At 43.1% G+C, this 22,094-nt stretch overlaps 2 protein-coding genes across 2 annotated transcripts in view; one reads left to right on the forward strand and one right to left on the reverse strand.

Annotated features, from left to right (window-relative positions):
* The window catches only part of trpv4 (transient receptor potential cation channel, subfamily V, member 4), a 73,309-nt gene that overhangs the window by 25,855 nt on the left and 25,360 nt on the right, over positions 1 to 22,094 (reverse strand). The window contains exons 3-5 of the mRNA XM_002932083.5: positions 20,221 to 20,393; positions 4,604 to 4,756; positions 3,752 to 3,892 (exon numbers count right to left, since the gene is read on the reverse strand). Of these exons, the coding sequence (XP_002932129.1) occupies positions 3,752 to 3,892; positions 4,604 to 4,756; positions 20,221 to 20,393 (467 nt within the window). The remainder of the gene's footprint in view (positions 1 to 3,751; positions 3,893 to 4,603; positions 4,757 to 20,220; positions 20,394 to 22,094) is intronic.
* Positions 9,731 to 14,450, forward strand: LOC108647426. The gene has a single exon (XM_031891881.1). The coding sequence runs from the start codon at positions 9,828 to 9,830 to the stop codon at positions 14,295 to 14,297; it is 4,470 nt and encodes a 1,489-aa protein (XP_031747741.1). The 5' UTR covers positions 9,731 to 9,827; the 3' UTR covers positions 14,298 to 14,450.

Genomic DNA, 22,094 nt, shown 5'->3' on the forward strand with positions numbered 1-22,094 from the left:
AGTGCCATTGAGTCCTATGGGAGGCTTCCAAAATCATGCACTGAAGGTTCAAAGTCAGAAAGGCTTTCCTGTCGTTTACGAACATTCAGATACGCAATGTTGTGACTATCAGATCACCATTTGCAAACAATCGTTTCAATACGAAAATTTGGAACTTTCAGATCATAAGTACAAAATTTTTGTATTCAGACTAAAAGAATTTTCGTCAGAAATGATCAGATTTCGTGATTCGTATTCGTACTTTAGTGAATCTGGCCCTAAAGGTATGGAGATCCAAATTATGGAAAGATCCCTTATCCAGAAAACTCCAGGTCCTGAGCATTCTGGATAATACCTGTACCTTGATTTTTTTGAGCTTAAAAACTCAATAAACTTGAGTTTGAAAATATGGCTTGACTTTGCCTAGGACAACTCCCATCGACTTCTATAGACACTTACAACTGTTTAAGTTTTTTGCACTTAATAGATACCAGACACTTGAGTTTTTTGAACCTTAACTCGAATTTGAGTTTTTTGTGCTAAAAAAAAAATTGTGAAAAAAAAAATCTTGAACGTTGATAAATCTCCCCCAAGTGTAAAAAAAAACAAAACTAATTTTTGACAAACAACACAAACTGACTGGGTTTTAGTCTTTTAATAGGCAGAACATTAGAAACACAGCCTGATACTGTCCATCTAGGGAATAGCCTTAGTGGGAACTGGAAGCCTTATCAAAATTAGCAGAAAGTACAAAGCTGAAACCTTTTTTTTTTTTTGTAATTACGAGCAGACAGGATGTAGCTTTATACTTAAAAAAGAATGGTTACAGAGGGTAAATGCGTGTTATAAAGGCTTAGATCATTATCTGAAATGGTCAGCCATTTATTGTGAAGTGCTGTATTGTAGTCTGTATATGCTAGTTATATAAAAGTATAATCACTTTGTAATTCAATGTCTCATTACTGATTATGAACAAAAGAAGAAAAACTTACACAAGCAAAATAAAAAAAAAAACAAGAAAGAAAAAAAATCCATTAGAGGAGAACATGAGCCTTTATGGTCACACTTGGAGCCATAGGTCTGTACTTCTGATTAAATGGCAGCTGCTTAGTTTTTACATTGTGTGTATATACTGTACTCGTGTGTATATACTGTAAATACATGCAGAAATGTATTTTCCAGGGCAAATCCTGGCTATTTGGATATCCCAGCCAGTGCATATGCCTTGACAGAATTTCATGAACAGGGATTTAGGTACTTGTGTTGTGCAATGGCTCCAATATGTTGTACTCCTGCTACATATTCCAAATGTAAATGTAAACCATTTTTTGTGAATTGTCTATATGTACATGTTAACGGTTTTGTCTTTTGTACCCCTTTATTCTGTAAAGCGCTGCACGAACTAATGGCGATATATAAATAACAATATTCATGGATATATGAAATGCTTGATATACCTGATAGGGTAATTGTGGCTTCTAGACAAAGATTTCTTAAACTGACAGATATATTTATTTTTTTTAAAAATGGTTTCTCCACTCAGCATATAGTGAAAGAGAATCTCATTCTAAGCAACTCTGCAATATACAATTAATATTAATACAGGCGTATACTCTGTGCCCTACTGGTTCTAACAGACATGGAAAAGAATAGACTTCTGCTACATTGTTTCAAGGCTCTGAATCAGAGAGTACAAAGGTATATACAAAAGCTGCTTTCAATTACATTCCAAATAATGTTAAACCCACTGAAAATTTGTCTTGAAGATCCCCTTAATGAGGACCTTAACATATATCTGCTGAAGTTACAGGTGACGCAACTTCTCATTTCTTTCCACACACCTTGCAATAGAGTTATTAACCCTGCGTAACATCAGGTGAGGTCATATAAAATGTGTATTTTTCCAGTTTTAATGAATGAAAGGCCTATTGGTTTTCCTTATAACAGGCCTCTGTGTCCTCGCCTGAGGCTGCTTTCATTGCTGAGTACATACACCCTGTTTATTCACGTCTAGGGAACTCCCTCCGCTGGGAGACAAACTGGCAAGAGTGGTATTTATATTAAATGCAGTCGCTTCCTGAACAGGAGACTCTACAAAACAGCACTGTGCCTGAAAGGAATGGTCAGTAACCAAAAACCAGGACAGAACTGTGACAAGGAATAGCATGCAAATGCTGCAAAATTGGGGGGGGAAGAAAGGTCTTAAATAGTGTTTAGCCCTCTAAATACAAGCACCAAACTTTTTTTTACTAGAGAAGTATTAAATGCCCCTGGGTGTACAGGTGAGGGCATCTACCCCAATGGTAAACAGTTACCAAGAAATTATTTTGAAGTCTACATAATCATATGTGTAATTTGTCATTTACATGGATAACATTTCTTCCAGTAGTTTCATATCCAGCTATCCAGCAAACACAAATAGACTATGTAAGCCTTAGACAAATGGCAGTGGCAGAAACCATTGAAGAAAAGCATTTGTGTGCACGAAGGCTTGAGAGAAGTGCTAAATAAATAGTACATTATTGATTAAACACAACTTGTCTACAGCAGCCTCTGAAAAAAACATGTAAAAATATACTTCAAGCCCAAGCTTGCAGGCCACAAACCAGGATCATGGAGTTCAATGGAAGCGCTGAGAATTCTGTAGACGAACGTAAAAAAGTTGCCTATTGACTTCAATGCATTTCGCAAAATTTTTTGCAGAAATGGGACACATTCGCTCATCACTACAAATCACGTACTGGTTGCTATGGATTACTGCAGGGGTACAAATTTGCCTAGTGCTAATAAATGAGCCCTAGTGACTTGTTTTAACCATTTTAACCACACTTGTTTTATTCCATAAAAAAATAGTGGTAGGAAATGCACTGGAAAAAGCAAGCACAAAGCACAAAAAAGAAAACTAGGTATTGCATGTACATAACTGTGCAGGGTTATGAAGTGTAAAAATATATTTGGGCAATCAACTAAAAATGTGGATATAGCTGCATTTACGTACATTTACGTCTTTGAAGCGCTTAGGACTTTGTTCTGTACAAGATACATAAGACCCACGTACTGTCTACCTCACAGATCAAGGACCCACAAAAGCTTTTAGAATTATCGTAGTCGGTTTGACAATATATTATAATAATACTTAAAATAATAACTAATTTATGAACTACTTAGATCAAGGTCTTCAATGAACTACTGTCTGCAAAGCATCTGTAAGGGTTTCTCTTCAGAAAACGTTATACACTATAGGACTTGCTGTGCAGGAGGATAAACAAGGGCAATAAGGCATTCTAGAAGGGAAGTGCTTGCCAGGTACAAGCAATTGTGCCCCTGTGGTATATATAGGTTAATGCCAATGGCACTGAAAACTGCTGCCAATGTTTTCCCAAATGTCAGACAGGAAGACTGCCATGAGAGAACAAGGACTCACATGACCTCCAAAAGATGCAATTCCCATTAACACTACTTGGATGCAGTGGCTAATAGTCCTAATAGTCTACTCAGTTCTGTATTTTTCCTCAGTTGATTAGTACTGATCTTCTATTGGGTTATATCACTGCTACCCTAATACTTTACAAAGTATTGACATTGCCGATATTTATAAGTGTATATACCACAGTGGGTATTAAAAGAACATGCTATGATTCTTGAAACCCATAATAAATTTTACTTAAGAACTGCAACAGCAGTTACCAGGAGAGTGTTAAGACATAACACCAATAGTAAGATGTTGATAGCAAGTATAAGGACCTTCACACCGAATGAGGAACTGGCTTACCAAAGTAAAAGTAGCCCCCTTCATCCTTTGGTTGAAAGAAACGTCCTCTGGCCTGAGCATGAACATCAGCCCCCTTCTCCACCAGCAACTCAACATAATGTTTGCAGCGCCTCTCAATAGCTATGTGAAGAGCTGTTTGGCCTGAAACAACAGAACATAACATACAGACCAACTGTTTATTAAAAAATGCATTCTGTAGCTTTTCTTGCTGAGCAAAATGGACACCCATTATGCTTAATTAGGAAATGACTGCACAATAAAGACAAACATTCAACTGTTTTCCATGGCAGTCTGGCTACTGGGACCTACTGTGTCATTGTAGTCTAAAAATGAGATACAGTATAGTAGTATTGCAGCTCCCATACAAATGATCAGATTAATATGGAGTACATTAAATCAACACAATATTTTCTGTATGCTAACACCACTTTGTGCATTACATTTGTTGTATAAGTCAACATAAGCGTAGTTCACATGGGCATATTATATGAACCAATTGTAGCTAATGTTTCAGAAATTAGGATTGTATAGATTTCCATTAGTCCATCAGTTTTCTGGTTAGTCCATTATGGGAGATGATCATGCTAGGTCAGTTATATGATCGCCAAATAATTAATTAATGGCCACCTGCCTTAATTGATCATTCAAGAGACTACCAAACAATTATATCAGGCAATGCAGCATCCAAACTTGTCAAAGATCTACTCACCTGGCTAGAAGTTTGCATGGGAGACTGGCACACATGTACCCAGCTTTATAGAAGACATGCATTTCTGTACTGCTATTCATAAAAGTGCAATTATTCCGCTCCATGTTCAAATAAACACCTGGCTTCTCTGGACAGGTACCCACCTCTATAATAAACATCTCTGAAGGGTGAGTTAATAAATTCCCGCAGATTGCCAGTTTTTTCCGCAATGTCGATTAACATAGGGATGGTATCATTTTTGCCGCCATTCAGATTCATCAGAGCTTTGGTCAAACAAGTCTTCCCTGTAGATGCTTCTGTAAAGTTAAAACATAGAGATCTTAGAAAGATATAAATAGATTTATAATGAGACATATACAGACAAGAAATCTTATAGCTGGACATAACAGGAGAACACTATTTACAATGTGCTAGAAAAGTGTAGGAAGAGATGATGAAATATTTAATGAAGGCTTAGGCCACACTACTGCCTACTGTAAACTTAAGTGTGGGCAAAGAAGCATGATATATCTGGATTTAGAGCCATGCTAGGCTTTAAGTGGACAAACCTCTGGATGGCAGATAAGCCCCTGGAACACTTTCAGAGTAATGGCTGCTTTCTTATGAAGTATTTAGTAGTGATACATCTAAAGCAACTAGACTTGCTAAGTAATTGTAAAAATGTTTTACCATGTATCCAGGTAGCTTCAACAGTTAAATATTGCTTAAATAACTGCAGTGCTGATCAGGCCCATACCCTCACCCTCTGCAGCCTATCAGATATTTGCATTCATTATGCCAACTGCGTTAGACCAGTAAATCATAGATGCTGATTAGTTTCCATGAATTAATGGAACATAGCAAAATTATGGCCATGTTACTATATAACCCTATAACTGGTTATAATGTTATGAAAGATGACCAATGCCAGGTCAGCGAGCAGGTTGGCTGATCTGGCATTCTCCCATATGGCTGATGTAATAACATAACTAGCTGTAATGAGGATACCATACACACCTATACATAGCAGACTCATATAAAAACACTGTGTGATGGTTTATATTCAACTCCCTGACTTAGACATTGCTTGTACAAAAATTTAATGCGGATGTTTGGTAATTATTAAGGGCAGTTTGACCACCTTTTAAACGCTGCTGTGAGCTGTTAAAACTGAAGTGTACAAAGTCCAGAAATATAATGCTTTGTTTTTTTATTAATTAAAAAAACTACTCTCTCCCTGTCTGCCCCTTAATCCGCCTTAATCAGCACACTTCCTATACTATAATGAGAGGCTGCTGCCAACTATTCTCAGTGTTTTAATTATCACGGTTTTCCCCTGAAAGGCCAAAAGTGATAAAAATGCCAGTTCTTGCCTTGAACTCCACTATAATGTATTCCTGTAGGATATAATATAATATTAGTGAGTTAGTGTTAATGGTTTATATATATCACATATTCCATATCCCAACTAGTAGGTCAAAAAGTCCTAGTTAGATTGAACAGAGGGGTTTGGGATGTATACATGCTTTTCAATAGTTTGAAGCTCTTGCACTGACACAGGAGAAGTGAGCTGCATCTAACAGGGGGGGGGGGAGAACTATCTCATTCAGTAATACAATACATAATGTATGTGTTGTAAGCAATTGATGTTGTGTAGAGCTATAGAGCAATAAGGAAGGAATGAATCATTCTGCTGCTTATAGGGGTGTATTTATTAACATAGGAGACAATCATCACCAATGATGTGGCCCATAGCAACCAATCAGGAATTAGATTTGAACAGTCACCTACAAGTTAGAAAATAAAAGCAAAGATCTGATTGGTTACTATAGGCAACATTAATTGTGAGGTTTGTCTCCAATGTTAATAAATATGCCCCATGGTGTTTTACTGTATAATCCTGCAGATGAAGTAGAACAACTTACTTCTCAATTTGCCTGGTTGCAAAGGATGCTGGGAACTGTGGTACTGAAATAGCTGTAATATTGAAGGTTGGCTAAGCCTGTTGTGAAAAATGTAATTACATTGAGATATATTTATGTATCATACTTAACCCTTTAAGTGCCAGCCGAATTCGTCATTTCGGTTCCCCCCAGTGCCAGACGTTTTTTAAGCATTTTGTACTCATTCACTTTAACAATGTTTTTTGGTAGGAAAACCTCCACGAAACTAGGGAAATTATATATCGTTTTTTTCGTCACTAATTGGGCTTCGACATACATACCAAATTTTATAACTTTTCTGGAGATATGATGTGTATTTTGGGTGAAATATGTAAAAAAAAAATAAAATTATGAAAAATTTCTGTATATTTTGAGGTTTTTTTCCATAGAAAAGTTAATTTTACTCACTTTTTTTTATTGTTTGTAAAAGCCCTGATACTCCCAATTCCAACGATACCAAATATGTGGTGGTACCCCACAGTTCCTGTCCAGAAGTAACCCCCAAACTAAGGCAATACTTAGTACAATATCACACCAGAACAAAGCAGAAAAGCGCTTGTAACAGTTAATGCAGCATAACTTATATGTAAATCTAAAATATCCCCTCATGTTTGGTATCTTTAGAAACTACAGACCTTCAGGTTTCTAGGTGCAATGTAGTTTTCACTCAAAAGCCAAATACCTTTTGTCAGTGCATTGTGAAATTTGGAACTTTTTATGACATTTTTTTTTTTTTCTAAAACGTAAACTTGGACGCATGATCAAATGTGGATTTGACAAAAAAAAATCTCATAAAAATTTTCTAGCAAAGGCATATTTGAAAGACAAACTTCTCCTGAATAAAATGATGCCCCATATGTATGGGTGCACATAAAGACATGGGCACCAAACACTCCAAAGCAGGGGCAATGCACAAGGGCAATTACAGCTAAAAATGTGGGGGCTGCGCTCTATGTGCACTTCCTGCAGTTTTTCAGTGTTAACCCCCCCTACCTGTGAAATAACCCCCACAAACTATATATTTCTGAAAAGTGCACACCTTCAGCTATTCAGAGACGCCACTCTCCTCTTTCTACATGGAAAATTGTGGCCGCAGTCCCTTGCAGAAGTTAGCGCTTTGGTCAGAAATCAAGGAAAAACCAGATACAAACCTAGATTTCTCCCCAAAATCTCCATGGCAACTACCAAAAACTTACTAACCATCAATCTGCAAGTTCCCCTGAATAAAACGATACCCCATATGTATGGGTGCACATAAAGACGTGGCCACCAAATGCCCCCAAACAGGGGCAATGCATGAGGGCAATTTCAGTTGAAATTTTGGGGGCTGCGCTCTATGTGCACTACCTGCAGTTTTTCAGTGTTAACCCCCCCTACCTGTGAAATAACCCCCACAAACTATATATTTCTGAAAAGTGCACACCTTCAGCTATTCAGAGACGCCACTCTTCTCTTTCTACATGGAAAATTGTGGCCGCAGTCCCTTGCAGAAGTCAGCGCTTTGGTCAGAAATCAAGGAAAAACCAGATAAAAAACCTAGATTTCTCCCCAAAATCTCCATGGCAACTACCAAAAACTTACTAACCATCAATCTGCAAGTTCCCCTGAATAAAACGATACCCCATATGTATGGGTGCACATAAAGACGTGGCCACCAAATGCCCCAAAACAGGGGCAATGCATAAGGGCAATTTCAGTTGAAATTTTGGGGGCTGCGCTCTATGTGCACTACCTGCAGTTTTTCAGTGTTAACCCCCCCTACCTGTGAGATAACCCCCACAATCTATATATTTACGAAATGTGCACACCTTCAGCTATTCAGAGACACCACTCTTCTCTTTCTACATGGAAAATTGTGGCCGCAGTCCCTTGCAGAAGTTAGCGCTTTGGTCAGAAATCAAGGAAAAACTAGATACAAACCTAGATTTCTCCCCAAAATCTCCATGGCAACTACCAAAAACTTACTAACCATCAATCTGCAAGTTCCCCTGAATAAAACGATACCCCATATGTATGGGTGCACATAAAGACGTGGCCACCAAATGCCCCAAAACAGGGGCAATGCATAAGGGGAATTTCAGTTGAAATTTTGGGGGCTGCGCTCTATGTGCACTACCTGCAGTTTTTCAGTGATAACCCCCCCTACCTGTGAGATACCCCCACAATCTATATATTTACGAAAAGTGCACACCTTCAGCTATTCAGAGACACCACTCTTCTCTTTCTACATGGAAAATTGTGGCCGCAGTCCCTTGCAGAAGTCAGCGCTTTGGTCAGAAATCAAGGAAAAACCAGATACAACCCTAGATTTTGGTCAGAAATCAAGGAAAAACCAGATAAAAACCTAGATTTCTCCCCAAAATCTCCATGGCAACTACCAAAAACTTACTAAACCTCAATTTGCAAGTTCCCCTGAATAAAACGATACCCCATATGTATGGGTGCACATAAAGACGTGGCCACCAAATGCCCCAAAACAGGGGCAATGCATAAAAGCAATTTCAGTTGAAATTTTGGGGGCTGCGCTCTATGTGCACTACCTGCAGTTTTTCAGTGTTAACCCCCCCTACCTGTGAGATAACCCCCACAATCTATATTGTGACCAAAAACCCTTATACTGGCCCCATGTTTAGCCAGTGCATGATCTAGCCAAGATGGTGGCAGCCCATTGTTCTGTTTTCCCGCCGAAAGGGTTTTAAACAAAGAAGCTCCCAGAAGTCCCCTCCAGAGGAGCTGGGCATGTCCCTCCTAGGTTAAACCCCTCCCCTAATGATGCTGCAGGGGACCCTGCCAATTGGAGCTGCTAGGGTTGGGTTAAGCAGAAGCAGGGTCAGCCTCCTAACCAATCAATCCTAGGGGGTGTGGAAAAGAGGGGAGGTACCAGCAGCAGGGTAGAAAACCCAGAGGTTGTGGGTGGAGAAGGAGCTTTTTGTTGATCTGGGTGTAACCTCGCTACGGCAGGACACCCTCCCCTGCGGTTCCTTGGGATCCATCCTAGCTCAGGCAGGAAGATTCCCTCCAACTGGATTACCCTAACCCCTGTGGAAGGACTGTTTGCCCCTGGAACCAAGGTAGTGTGTTTCTGTGGAACTACCCAAAAAGGAACTTTGTTTATTCCCATTGGAACTGCCTGGGGAGGCTACCCAGGTAATTGTGACTGTCTGGGTGGGACACCTTTGTGTATTGGGGGTTGGGCTGGGAGACTCGGCCTTTGTTCCCTGGAGACTGTGCAGAGGGGGGTTGCCCTGAAGACTCCCTGTAGGAGGATTGATGTGATTGGGACTTGTGGACCTTCCATGCGTATTGCCCTTTCCCTGTTTATCTACGTTTGGTTGTAATAAACCCCTGGGAAACAACCCCTGTGGCACGTGTGGTATTTCCCTGATTGTGCTAGCGGCTCATACGTCATACGTTGTGTGACATTTCTGGTGGCAGTGGTGCGGATATGGATGCTAGCACATCAGGGAACTACTTGGACCTTACAGCTCATGAGCTCTCTGAGCTCCAGCTCCCCACGCTGCAACGGCTCTGCCACCGGTGGGGTATTGACCCAGAGGGGAAGCGGAGACACGAGCTGATGGAGCTACTCACTCCCCATGCTCAGCCTACCCAAGAAGGCGACACCCAGGGGGACCCGGAGACTCCTGAGGGGGGAGAAGAGATGTGTAACTTGCATCAAGATGCAGCGGAGGGAGGTGAGGACAGCACTCTCACTATGTTCCATAAACACTTAGCTGCTATTGGCCCAGGCCTGTCCCCAGCAGAACGGCTAGAGGTATGGCGCCTAACTTTGCAGGCCAATCAGCCTGGGCCCTTGAGCTCTGGGCCTGCTGTGGGGTCACCCAATGCTCAGCGGCGAGTGGTGAAATTGACTCATGCTGCTTTCCCCACATTTGATGAATCTAAGCAGAGCATAGACGGTTTCCTTCGCTCCTTTGAAGGTTTGTGTGAGGACCACCGAGTCCCTCAGGAGGAGTGGGTGCTTATCCTGGCGGGTAAGCTCACAGGCAAAGCTAATGAAGTTTATCAGGAAATCCCATATCCTCAGAGGGCGAATTATGGGGAAGTACGGCGGATACTTTTAGCCAGCTATTCCATTACGCCGGATTCCTACCGGAGAACATTCCGTAGCCTGGTTAAAATCCCTCAAGATACCTACCAGAACTTTGGTGGGAAACTACAAAGGGCATTTCGCCACTGGATACGCGGCAACAAGACCCACACTCTGGAAGACTTATGCCAGCTTATCCTTAAGGAACAATTCCTTGAACGATGCCCCACTGAGGTACGGGAGTGGGTAAGTGACCGCAAGCCAGGCACCCTAGATGAGGCCACCCAGCTAGCGGATGAGTATATTGAGAACCGCTCCCAGGCCCGCCCCCTTACCCTTGCTTCAGGTACTATGGTCAACACCCGTGGTCTGGACCGCCCCCAGCCTCCGCGGTTAAACCATTTACCTAATCGCACCCTCTCAGCACCTACTCGCGCAGCCACACCCCGGACCTGTTTCCGTTGTGGATCTCTGGCCCATTTATCTCCAGCCTGCCCTTTAAATCTACGTCCTGCCCCGCCAGGGCCCACAGGGAGGCTCTCTGCACCTCGGCAGGTCGCTGCTGTCTCTTCACCAGGACCCAATATTCGTCAGCAGGTTATCCAGACAGTACGGCAGCTTACCACAGACCCAGCGGTTGCCCCTCCCAGGCCAAGAGAGGATGTAATAGAGGAATATGTTGTCTTGGGGATGGGCTGGGACAACAGTGGACAGCCCAGAAAACATGTACTTCCTGTCAGGATCAATGGTAGGCAGGTGGAGGGGTTCTTAGACTCAGGATCATTTATTACCCTAGTGGAGCCCCATATTGTCTCTGCAGATGCAGTGATTCCTGGCAAAACTGCCCGCATTGTTCTGGCTGGGGGGCACAAACAAGATATTCCCATAGCCCAGGTCACCTTGGATTTAGGACACGGACCGTTTACTCATCGAGTTGGCATACTGCGACAACTGCCTGCTGAGATCCTCCTGGGCAATGATGTGGGCCATATTGAATGCAGCCTCTCCCGAGATACTAATGAAGTCAACGCTGTCTCCATGGATGCGCCACAAGGGGTAAGAGAACCTGCAGCTGACTGTGACAGTCCCCCTACCCCTGACTTGCTCCACCCCACTACCTTTAGGGAAGCTCAGCACACTGACCCTACCTTAGAATGTATACGAATTAAGGCAGGGAAACCCCCAAATGAGCGAGGGGAACAGATTGTTTGGGAGCGGGGGCTACTCTATAGGATTGTGAAGGGGAACCCCAACCAGCCATGGAAGTGTTCCCGACAACTTATAGTACCCCTGAGTTACCGGGCTCAGCTTCTTCACATGGCCCATGAGATCCCTTTAGCTGGACACCAGGGGGTTACCCGTACTCGACACCGATTGACCCAAAATTTTTACTGGCCTGGCATCTCACAGGAGGTGACGAGGTACTGCCGCACATGTGACAGCTGTCAGAGGACTGGCAGGGCCAATGATAAGCCCAAGTTTCCCCTCTGCCCCTTGCCCATCATCAGTGAGCCCTTCCAACGGGTGGCAGTTGATCTTATTGGGCCCCTTAGCCGGCCAAGCCGTTCTGGAAAACAGTATATCCTCACTGTAATGGATTATGCCACCCGGTACCCAGAAGCTGTAGCATTGCGTAAAATTGATGCCCCCACAGTGGCTGATGCCCTTATCCAGATTTTCAGCCGGGTGGGCTTTCCTAGTGAAATATTGTCAGACCAGGGACCCCAGTTCACATCCCAACTACTGCAATGCCTGTGGCAGCGTTGTGGGGTCCGGGCGATCCACTCATCCCCATACCACCCCCAAACAAATGGTCTTTGTGAGAGATTTAATGGGACACTAAAGACCATGTTACGGACATTTGTGGAATCTGGCGAGAAGGACTGGGAGCGTTATTTGCCCCATTTGCTATTTGCCTATCGAGAAGTTCCCCAAGAGTCCACAGGATTCTCTCCCTTTGAACTGTTGTATGGTCGAAGGGTCCGAGGCCCCTTAGATTTACTATGTGAATATTGGGAAGGGGCCCCACAATCACAAGAGGTCCCCATAATCCCCTATGTATTAAAGTTCCGCCAGCGTCTGGAACAAATGACCAGCCTGGCACATGATCACCTCTCCGCAGCTCAGCAAAGACAGAAAGTGTGGTATGACCGCAAGGCCAGGGAACGCAGGTTTATGGAAGGAGACAAGGTGCTTCTCCTAGTACCCACACGTCATGACAAGCTCCAGGCTGCATGGGAAGGACCCTATGTGGTCACTCATAAGCTTCATGATACAACCTATGTGGTAACTCCCCCTGAGGACCCATCTCACTATAAGACTGTCCACATAAATATGATGAAGCCTTATCACATCAGAGAGGACATTGTTAGTGCCATATGCAGTGCACCAGTTGAAGGTACTGATGATCCTCCAATCCCCAACCTTATTGAGGAGGCCACTTCAGCCAGGGGAATAGATGCAGTTACCATAAGTGACCACCTTCACCTATCTCAACAAGACCAACTTCGTAAAATTTTACGTTCCTATTCTCCCATGTTTTCGGCGAACCCAGGGCGCACCCACTGGGCTGAACATAAAGTTGATACAGGAACTCAGTTACCTATACGTAGCCCTGCTTACCGAGTGGCCGAAGCAGTTCGGCCAGAGATGAAAAGTCAGATAGATGAGATGTTGGCCTTTGGGGTTATTACTCCCTCCCATAGCCCATGGGCTTCACCTGTGGTGCTGGTGCCCAAGAAAGATGGTAGTACCCGATTCTGTGTGGACTATAGACGACTTAATGATGTGACCACCACTGATGCTTACCCAATGCCCAGGGTAGATGAGCTCTTAGACCGGCTGGGAAATGCAAAATATTTGACTACCCTTGATCTCAGCCGCGGTTACTGGCAGATTCCCCTTGCCCCTAGTGCCCAGGAAAAGTCAGCCTTCCTCACCCCCTTTGGTTTATATCAATTTACGGTAATGCCCTTTGGTATGAGAAACGCGCCCGCAACTTTCCAACGCCTGGTGAACAGGCTGCTGGAGGGAATGCAGGACTTTGCTCAGGCCTATCTGGATGACATAGCTGTCTTTAGCCAGACTTGGGAGGAGCATCTCCAGCACCTCCAGCGAGTTTTTGCTCAAATTCAGGATGCTGGGCTTACCCTTAAGCCAGAAAAGTGCCACTTAGCCATGGCCGAGGTACAATACTTGGGACATAGAGTTGGGGGTGGACAGCTTCGCCCTGATCCTGCTAAAGTTGAGGCAATTTGTCAGTGGCCTATACCCAAAACTCAAAAACAGGTATTAGCCTTCTTAGGAACTTCAGGTTATTATCGGAAATTTATCCCTAACTATAGTACTGTTGCCAAACCCTTGACAGATCTGACAAGTCGCCAACGTTCTCGAACCATTGTGTGGACCCCAGAATGTGAGTCAGCCATGAACGCTCTAAAGCAAGCTCTGGCTAGTTCCCCTGTGCTGGCGGCCCCAGATTTCTCCCGGCGCTTCATTTTGCAGACTGATGCTTCCAATTTTGGCCTTGGAGCAGTACTTTCCCAAGTTAATACCTATGGTGAGGAGCACCCCGTTGCCTACCTGAGCAGGAAACTGTTACCCCGAGAGGCTGCCTATGCCACCATTGAAAAGGAGTGCCTGGCAATTGTATGGGCTTTACAAAAACTGCAGCCCTATCTGTATGGCAGAGAATTCACTGTTGTGACAGATCACAACCCCCTCAGTTGGTTACAGAGGGTCTCAGGAGACAATGGGAAACTTCTAAGATGGAGCCTCCTGCTTCAACAGTATAACTTCACCATTCAACACCGAAAGGGAAAAGAGCATCACAATGCAGATGGACTCTCACGCCAGGAGGACTAACCGACCAGCGGTGGTTCCTGAGGCCCTCCCTAATAAAGGGGAGCCCCAGGGAAACCACCTGCGCCAGGGGGGAGAAGTGTGACCAAAAACCCTTATACTGGCCCCATGTTTAGCCAGTGCATGATCTAGCCAAGATGGTGGCAGCCCATTGTTCTGTTTTCCCGCCGAAAGGGTTTTAAACAAAGAAGCTCCCAGAAGTCCCCTCCAGAGGAGCTGGGCATGTCCCTCCTAGGTTAAACCCCTCCCCTAATGATGCTGCAGGGGACCCTGCCAATTGGAGCTGCTAGGGTTGGGTTAAGCAGAAGCAGGGTCAGCCTCCTAACCAATCAATCCTAGGGGGTGTGGAAAAGAGGGGAGGTACCAGCAGCAGGGTAGAAAACCCAGAGGTTGTGGGTGGAGAAGGAGCTTTTTGTTGATCTGGGTGTAACCTCGCTACGGCAGGACACCCTCCCCTGCGGTTCCTTGGGATCCATCCTAGCTCAGGCAGGAAGATTCCCTCCAACTGGATTACCCTAACCCCTGTGGAAGGACTGTTTGCCCCTGGAACCAAGGTAGTGTGTTTCTGTGGAACTACCCAAAAAGGAACTTTGTTTATTCCCATTGGAACTGCCTGGGGAGGCTACCCAGGTAATTGTGACTGTCTGGGTGGGACACCTTTGTGTATTGGGGGTTGGGCTGGGAGACTCGGCCTTTGTTCCCTGGAGACTGTGCAGAGGGGGGTTGCCCTGAAGACTCCCTGTAGGAGGATTGATGTGATTGGGACTTGTGGACCTTCCATGCGTATTGCCCTTTCCCTGTTTATCTACGTTTGGTTGTAATAAACCCCTGGGAAACAACCCCTGTGGCACGTGTGGTATTTCCCTGATTGTGCTAGCGGCTCATACGTCATACGTTGTGTGACATATATATTTACGAAAAGTGCACACCTTCAGCTATTCAGAGACACCACTCTTCTCTTTCTACATGGAAAATTGTGGCCGCAGTCCCTTGCAGAAGTTAGCGCTTTGGTCAGAAATCAAGGAAAAACTAGATACAAACCTAGATTTCTCCCCAAAATCTCCATGGCAACTACCAAAAACTTACTAACCATCAATCTGCAAGTTCCCCTGAATAAAACGATACCCCATATGTATGGGTGCACATAAAGACGTGGCCACCAAATGCCCCAAAACAGGGGCAATGCATAAGGGGAATTTCAGTTGAAATTTTGGGGGCTGCGCTCTATGTGCACTACCTGCAGTTTTTCAGTGATAACCCCCCCTACCTGTGAGATACCCCCACAATCTATATATTTACGAAAAGTGCACACCTTCAGCTATTCAGAGACACCACTCTTCTCTTTCTACATGGAAAATTGTGGCCGCAGTCCCTTGCAGAAGTCAGCGCTTTGGTCAGAAATCAAGGAAAAACCAGATACAACCCTAGATTTTGGTCAGAAATCAAGGAAAAACCAGATAAAAACCTAGATTTCTCCCCAAAATCTCCATGGCAACTACCAAAAACTTACTAAACCTCAATTTGCAAGTTCCCCTGAATAAAACGATACCCCATATGTATGGGTGCACATAAAGACGTGGCCACCAAATGCCCCCAAACAGGGGCAATGCATAAGGGGGGGCTGTGCTCTATCTGCAGTTATTTAGTCTAAACACCCCCATACCTGTGAAATAACCCCCGCAAACTATATATTTCTGAAAAGTGCACACCTTCAGCTATTCAGAGACGCCACTCTCCTCTTTCTACATGGAAAATTGTGGCCGCAGTCCCTTGCAGAAGTTAGCGCTTTGGTCAGAAATCAAGGAAAAACCAGATACAAACCTAGATTTCTCCCCAAAATCTCCATGGCAACTACCAAAAACTTACTAACCATCAATCTGCAAGTTCCCCTGAATAAAACGATACCCCATATGTATGGGTGCACATAAAGACGTGGCCACCAAATGCCCCCAAACAGGGGCAATGCATAAGGGCAATTTCAGTTGAAATTTTGGGGGCTGCGCTCTATGTGCACTACCTGCAGTTTTTCAGTGTTAACCCCCCCTACCTGTGAGATAACCCCCACAATCTATATATTTACGAAAAGTGCACACCTTCAGCTATTCAGAGACGCCACTCTTCTCTTTCTACATGGAAAATTGTGGCCGCAGTCCCTTGCAGAAGTCAGCGCTTTGGTCAGAAATCAAGGAAAAACCAGATACAACCCTAGATTTTGGTCAGAAATCAAGGAAAAACCAGATAAAAACCTAGATTTCTCCCCAAAATCTCCATGGCAACTACCAAAAACTTACTAAACCTCAATTTGCAAGTTCCCCTGAATAAAACGATACCCCATATGTATGGGTGCACATAAAGACGTGGCCACCAAATGCCCCCAAACAGGGGCAATGCATAAGGGGGGGCTGTGCTCTATCTGCAGTTATTTAGTCTAAACACCCCCATACCTGTGAAATAACCCCCGCAAACTATATATTTCTGAAAAGTGCACACCTTCAGCTATTCAAAGACGCCACTCTCCTCTTTCTACATGGAAAATTGTGGCCGCAGTCCCTTGCAGAAGTTAGCGCTTTGGTCAGAAATCAAGGAAAAACCAGATACAAACCTAGATTTCTCCCCAAAATCTCCATGGCAACTACCAAAAACTTACTAAACCTCAATTTGCAAGTTCCCCTGAATAAAACGATACCCCATATGTATGGGTGCACATAAAGACGTGGCCACCAAATGCCCCCAAACAGGGGCAATGCATAAGGGCAATTTCAGTTGAAATTTTGGGGGCTGCGCTCTATGTGCACTACCTGCAGTTTTTCAGTGTTAACCCCCCCTACCTGTGAGATAACCCCCACAATCTATATATTTACGAAAAGTGCACACCTTCAGCTATTCAGAGACGCCACTCTTCTCTTTCTACATGGAAAATTGTGGCCGCAGTCCCTTGCAGAAGTCAGCGCTTTGGTCAGAAATCAAGGAAAAACCAGATACAAACCTAGATTTCTCCCCAAAATCTCCATGGCAACTACCAAAAACTTACTAACCATCAATCTGCAAGTTCCCCTGAATAAAACGATACCCCATATGTATGGGTGCACATAAAGACGTGGCCACCAAATGCCCCCAAACAGGGGCAATGCATAAGGGCAATTTCAGTTGAAATTTTGGGGGCTGCGCTCTATGTGCACTACCTGCAGTTTTTCAGTGTTAACCCCCCCTACCTGTGAGATAACCCCCACAATCTATATATTTACGAAAAGTGCACACCTTCAGCTATTCAGAGACGCCACTCTTCTCTTTCTACATGGAAAATTGTGGCCGTAGTCCCTTGCAGAAGTCAGCGCTTTGGTCAGAAATCAAGGAAAAACCAGATACAAACCTAGATTTTGGTCAGAAATCAAGGAAAAACCAGATAAAAAACCTAGATTTCTCCCCAAAATCTCCATGGCAACTACCAAAAACTTACTAAACCTCAATTTGCAAGTTCCCCTGAATAAAACGATACCCCATATGTATGGGTGCACATAAAGACGTGGCCACCAAATGCCCCCAAACAGGGGCAATGCATAAGGGCAATTTCAGTTGAAATTTTGGGGGCTGCGCTCTATGTGCACTACCTGCAGTTTTTCAGTGTTAACCCCCCCTACCTGTGAGATACCCCCACAATCTATATATTTACGAAAAGTGCACACCTTCAGCTATTCAGAGACGCCACTCTTCTCTTTCTACATGGAAAATTGTGGCCGCAGTCCCTTGCAGAAGTCAGCGCTTTGGTCAGAAATCAAGGAAAAACCAGATAAAAAAACCTAGATTTCTCCCCAAAATCTCCATGGCAACTACCAAAAACTTACTAACCATCAATCTGCAAGTTCCCCTGAATAAAACGATACCTATGTCTGGTTGCACATAAGTACATGGCCGCCAAACCTGAAAATGCATAATATTGGGGCTGCACTCTATGCACCCCTTTTTTTTTGCCTGCACCCGAATGAATGGGATACGCTCGGGTGCAGGCACATGTAGCCGATATACGCATGAAAACGCGTGAGAATGCAAAGTCTCGCGTTTTCATGCGTATATCGGCTACACGTGCCTGCACCCGAGCGTATCCCATTCATTCGGGTGCAGGAACAAGTAGCAGGCGTAGGGCTGAATTTTCGGCAAGCGTTTTTCCACTTGCTGAAAAAATCAGCCCTACGCCTCGTGTGGCATCAGCCTAACCCTTGGCAATAGAAACTACCAGAACAATCTTAGCACCTCTGGACCTTTCTAGAACAACTGAAATCAAATGGAATAAAACCACTAAAAGCAATCAAAGAACAATAGTTGCAATGAAATCGGTAAGAGCCCTGGATCCACCAATGTCACTGCAAAAGCAACCTTTTTGGGGGCACTAAACACACAATAAAGAACAATGCAAAGATAAAACACCGTAAAATCCAATAAAACCACCTAAACCAACAGAAGAACAATAATTGCAATGAAATCGGTGGTCAGAGCCCTGGATCCACCAACGTCACTGCAAATTCAGCACCAAATAGCAATAAAAAAGTTACAGTGCAATAGAATAATTCAAAAACAGAAATCAATTATGAAAATGCCAAAAAAACACTAAAATGCAACCAAATAAATCAGATAATTATAGAGCAAGATCAGAAATAAAGTTTTAGTAAAAAAAAAGACTGCCAAAGAAAGCAAAGACAGAAAGAAAAGAAAAGAAAGAAAGAAAAAAAAAAAAAAAAAAAAAAAAAAAGTGTAAGTGTAAGTGTGTGTGTAAGTGTCTGTGTGTGCTTGGGAAAGTTGTAAATAAGTGTGTATGTGTACAAAAGTGTAATAATGACAAAGATAGAAGAAAAAATGCCCAAGGCAGGCAGACGATCAGGGGCGATCAGGGGCGATCAATCCAGCAGGAAGGCAGCAGGGGAGCTCCATCTTGTCCCAAGTGCGCAGCAGGAGTGAGGGAGCCGACAGTAGGCGGCGCTATTTAAAGGGACAGCAGTGGACACGTCATCAACGCGTGTCCACTGCTGTCATTGGCTGGCGACGCGATCGGTGCGGCTGGGGGACCCGGATCGGTAAGTATGTCTTCATTGCTCGTTGCCTAGGGGGATCTGAGGGGTTTACAAGCGCTGCGCTGCTTTAAAAGCGAGCGCAGCGCTTGTAAACCCGACAGTGCCATTGGACGTAGATTCTACGTCCCATGGCACTTTGGTCCCTTGGTACCTGGGACGTAGAATCTACGTCCCTTGGCACTTAAAGGGTTAAAAGGGGTATATTTTTGTATCATAATTAAACGGTTGGTTCACCTTTAAATTAACTTTTAGTATTATGTCGACAATATTCTGAGACAATTTGCAATTGTTTTTCATTTTGTATTATTTGTGGTTTTTCATTTATTTAGCTTTCTGTTGAGCAGCTATCTGGTTGCTAGAATCTTGTTTACCTTAGCAACCAGGCATTAGTTTGAATGAGAGGCTTGAATATGAAGAGGAGAGGGCCTGAAAAGATAGACCGGTAACAAAAAGTAACAATAAAAATAAAATTGTAAGTTTATAGAGCAATAGTTTTTTGGCTACCAGGTCAGTGACCTCCATTTTAAAGCTGGTAAGTTGTTAAAGAGGAAGGCAAATAAATCAAAAACTATAAAAAATAAATTGCAAAGTTGCCAGTAATAGGACATTCTATTACATAATAAGAGTTAACTTCAAGGCGAACCACTCCTTTAAAATAATGTCTGTTAGACAGTAGCCTTGTTGTACTAGCCCATTAGACAAGGAATAGACTAGCCTCTGGTAGCACTGGGGGGTACAGAAGAGGTTTGATTTATGGTATGTTCCTTTTTAGAAGATTAGCATTTCTCCAGACTAAATTCTGTAGGGTAGTTGAGAAACCATGTTCAAAGCAGAACACCCAAAATGTCAATTTTGCATCTAACCTCGAAATTCTTCATCTGTCAGTCGCTTCTTCTGAGCCAACAAGAAGGGCAGGAATCCCTCCAATTCTGCTGTGGAGCCCCGTGAGACAATATCAAAAAGCATGTGCCTATTAAACATTTTTATGACTGGAGGAGGATCCGGACTTGGAGCCTGTGAATTCAAATTCTCCTTTCTAGAACACAAAAATTAACAAGAAGCAATGAAAAAGTAATTAAAGATTGTAATAAACAGAAACAGTCCAACCCTGCAGAACACTAAAAGCAGCTGCTTCCTAACAACATTTGTTGCTCAAGCCTAGTGCTACACAGGCAACTAGATTGCAAAGTTTGGTTTCTTCAGAATCATAAGCAGGGCTACTTATGGCAGGGGAAGAAAGTGGCATTCAAAGCTTTATAATAATAGAAAAGATTCTTTTAGGATTCCTTAACTTAGTGGGATGATTTTTCATCCCCTTCAACATACTGCCACGCGGGAGAATGTCCCACTACACCAGTGGCGTAACTAGATGTTATTGGGGCCCGGGGAAAATTCAATATAGTGCCCCTAAAGTTGACCTAATTTACCACGATATATTGAAATTGCTCTATAATTAAGACCTTACAAGGCCCCCCTACACTCCTGGGCCCCTTTCTGTATCCTCTGTAGTTACGTCCCTGCACTACACTTTTCTCATTGTAACCAATGTAGGACAGCAATCCCTTGGAAATGGTGTATCTGATCTGATCAGTGACAATAAAATAAAAAATGTCTCCATTATATAGTTTTGGACTTTTTTGTTTTTTTTCTACTTTTGAAACCTCCATTTTACATCCCCTGATTTTAGGTTTTCCTGCATTTTACACCATTTTTTTCTGATCCCCTGAAAAACGTAAAATGGGGGTTCTACTATAGTCAAATAGTACATAGAGAAAATAAGCTAAAGCTGCACTAGTATAAATCTAGGTTTTACAATATTGGGTCCTACATTCCATGCTGTTTTTGCATATGCATTACATGCATGCATGCAACTCAAATTTGTACTAATTTTTGTACAAATACTAAGACTAGACAGTTCATCACAGTTCTAGCACAGTGAAATATAGAGGCTGTTTCATATATGTATTACATGTACAAATGTCTTCTTGTGCTGGCCCACAGTCATGTTAGCATATGTTGTACAATTTACATAACCAAGATTAGAATGATTTTAATAATTTTCTTCCACAAAAAAAGAAAAGCAGTATTTCAATAATTTCAAACATTTATCAATACTAAATGCTGTAGGTAAGATCAATTACAGCACTACAGGAAATCTAATAGTTCCTACAAATTCATACTTGTTTTGTGGGAGGGGATTCCAGCATGGAAAGAAAATACAGAGGCCTGTAATTGGGTTATTCTATAGGCCGATATTACAGATTTATCCCTTAGTGCCAGAAAAGTTACCAAACCAGTTTTGTTGTAGCTTATTTGTGCAAAAAAAAAAAACTGGGACATTTTGGTCACTATCACTAGTATCAATAGAGAGAAGAATGCTTGGGGCAAACGCATCACTATTTTTAAGCACTAAGCACTTTGTTATGGGGGGGGGGGAGAACAGAAGCGAGAGAGAATGCATCAGCATGACTCAACATGCCATTTTTTTGTAAGCCTGGCAAGCACTTTGCATAGAACACAGTAAATACATTTCAAGGTTTGTGTAATGGTGGTGAGCACCATAATACAGTTTATGTTGGGTAATAGATTATGAAAAATAACATACAGTCACAATAGGGATCTCCTCTTTATTTATCAGTACAATGTCCTATTAATTATCTAACTGGCAGGTAATGCAGACAGTGACCTTGGAGGGGTTTTTATGTCCCCCATTCTTTAAAGACTCACAACTATGACA

Source organism: Xenopus tropicalis, chromosome 1, assembly GCF_000004195.4.
Source record: "Xenopus tropicalis strain Nigerian chromosome 1, UCB_Xtro_10.0, whole genome shotgun sequence".
Taxonomy (NCBI): Eukaryota; Metazoa; Chordata; class Amphibia; order Anura; family Pipidae; genus Xenopus; species Xenopus tropicalis.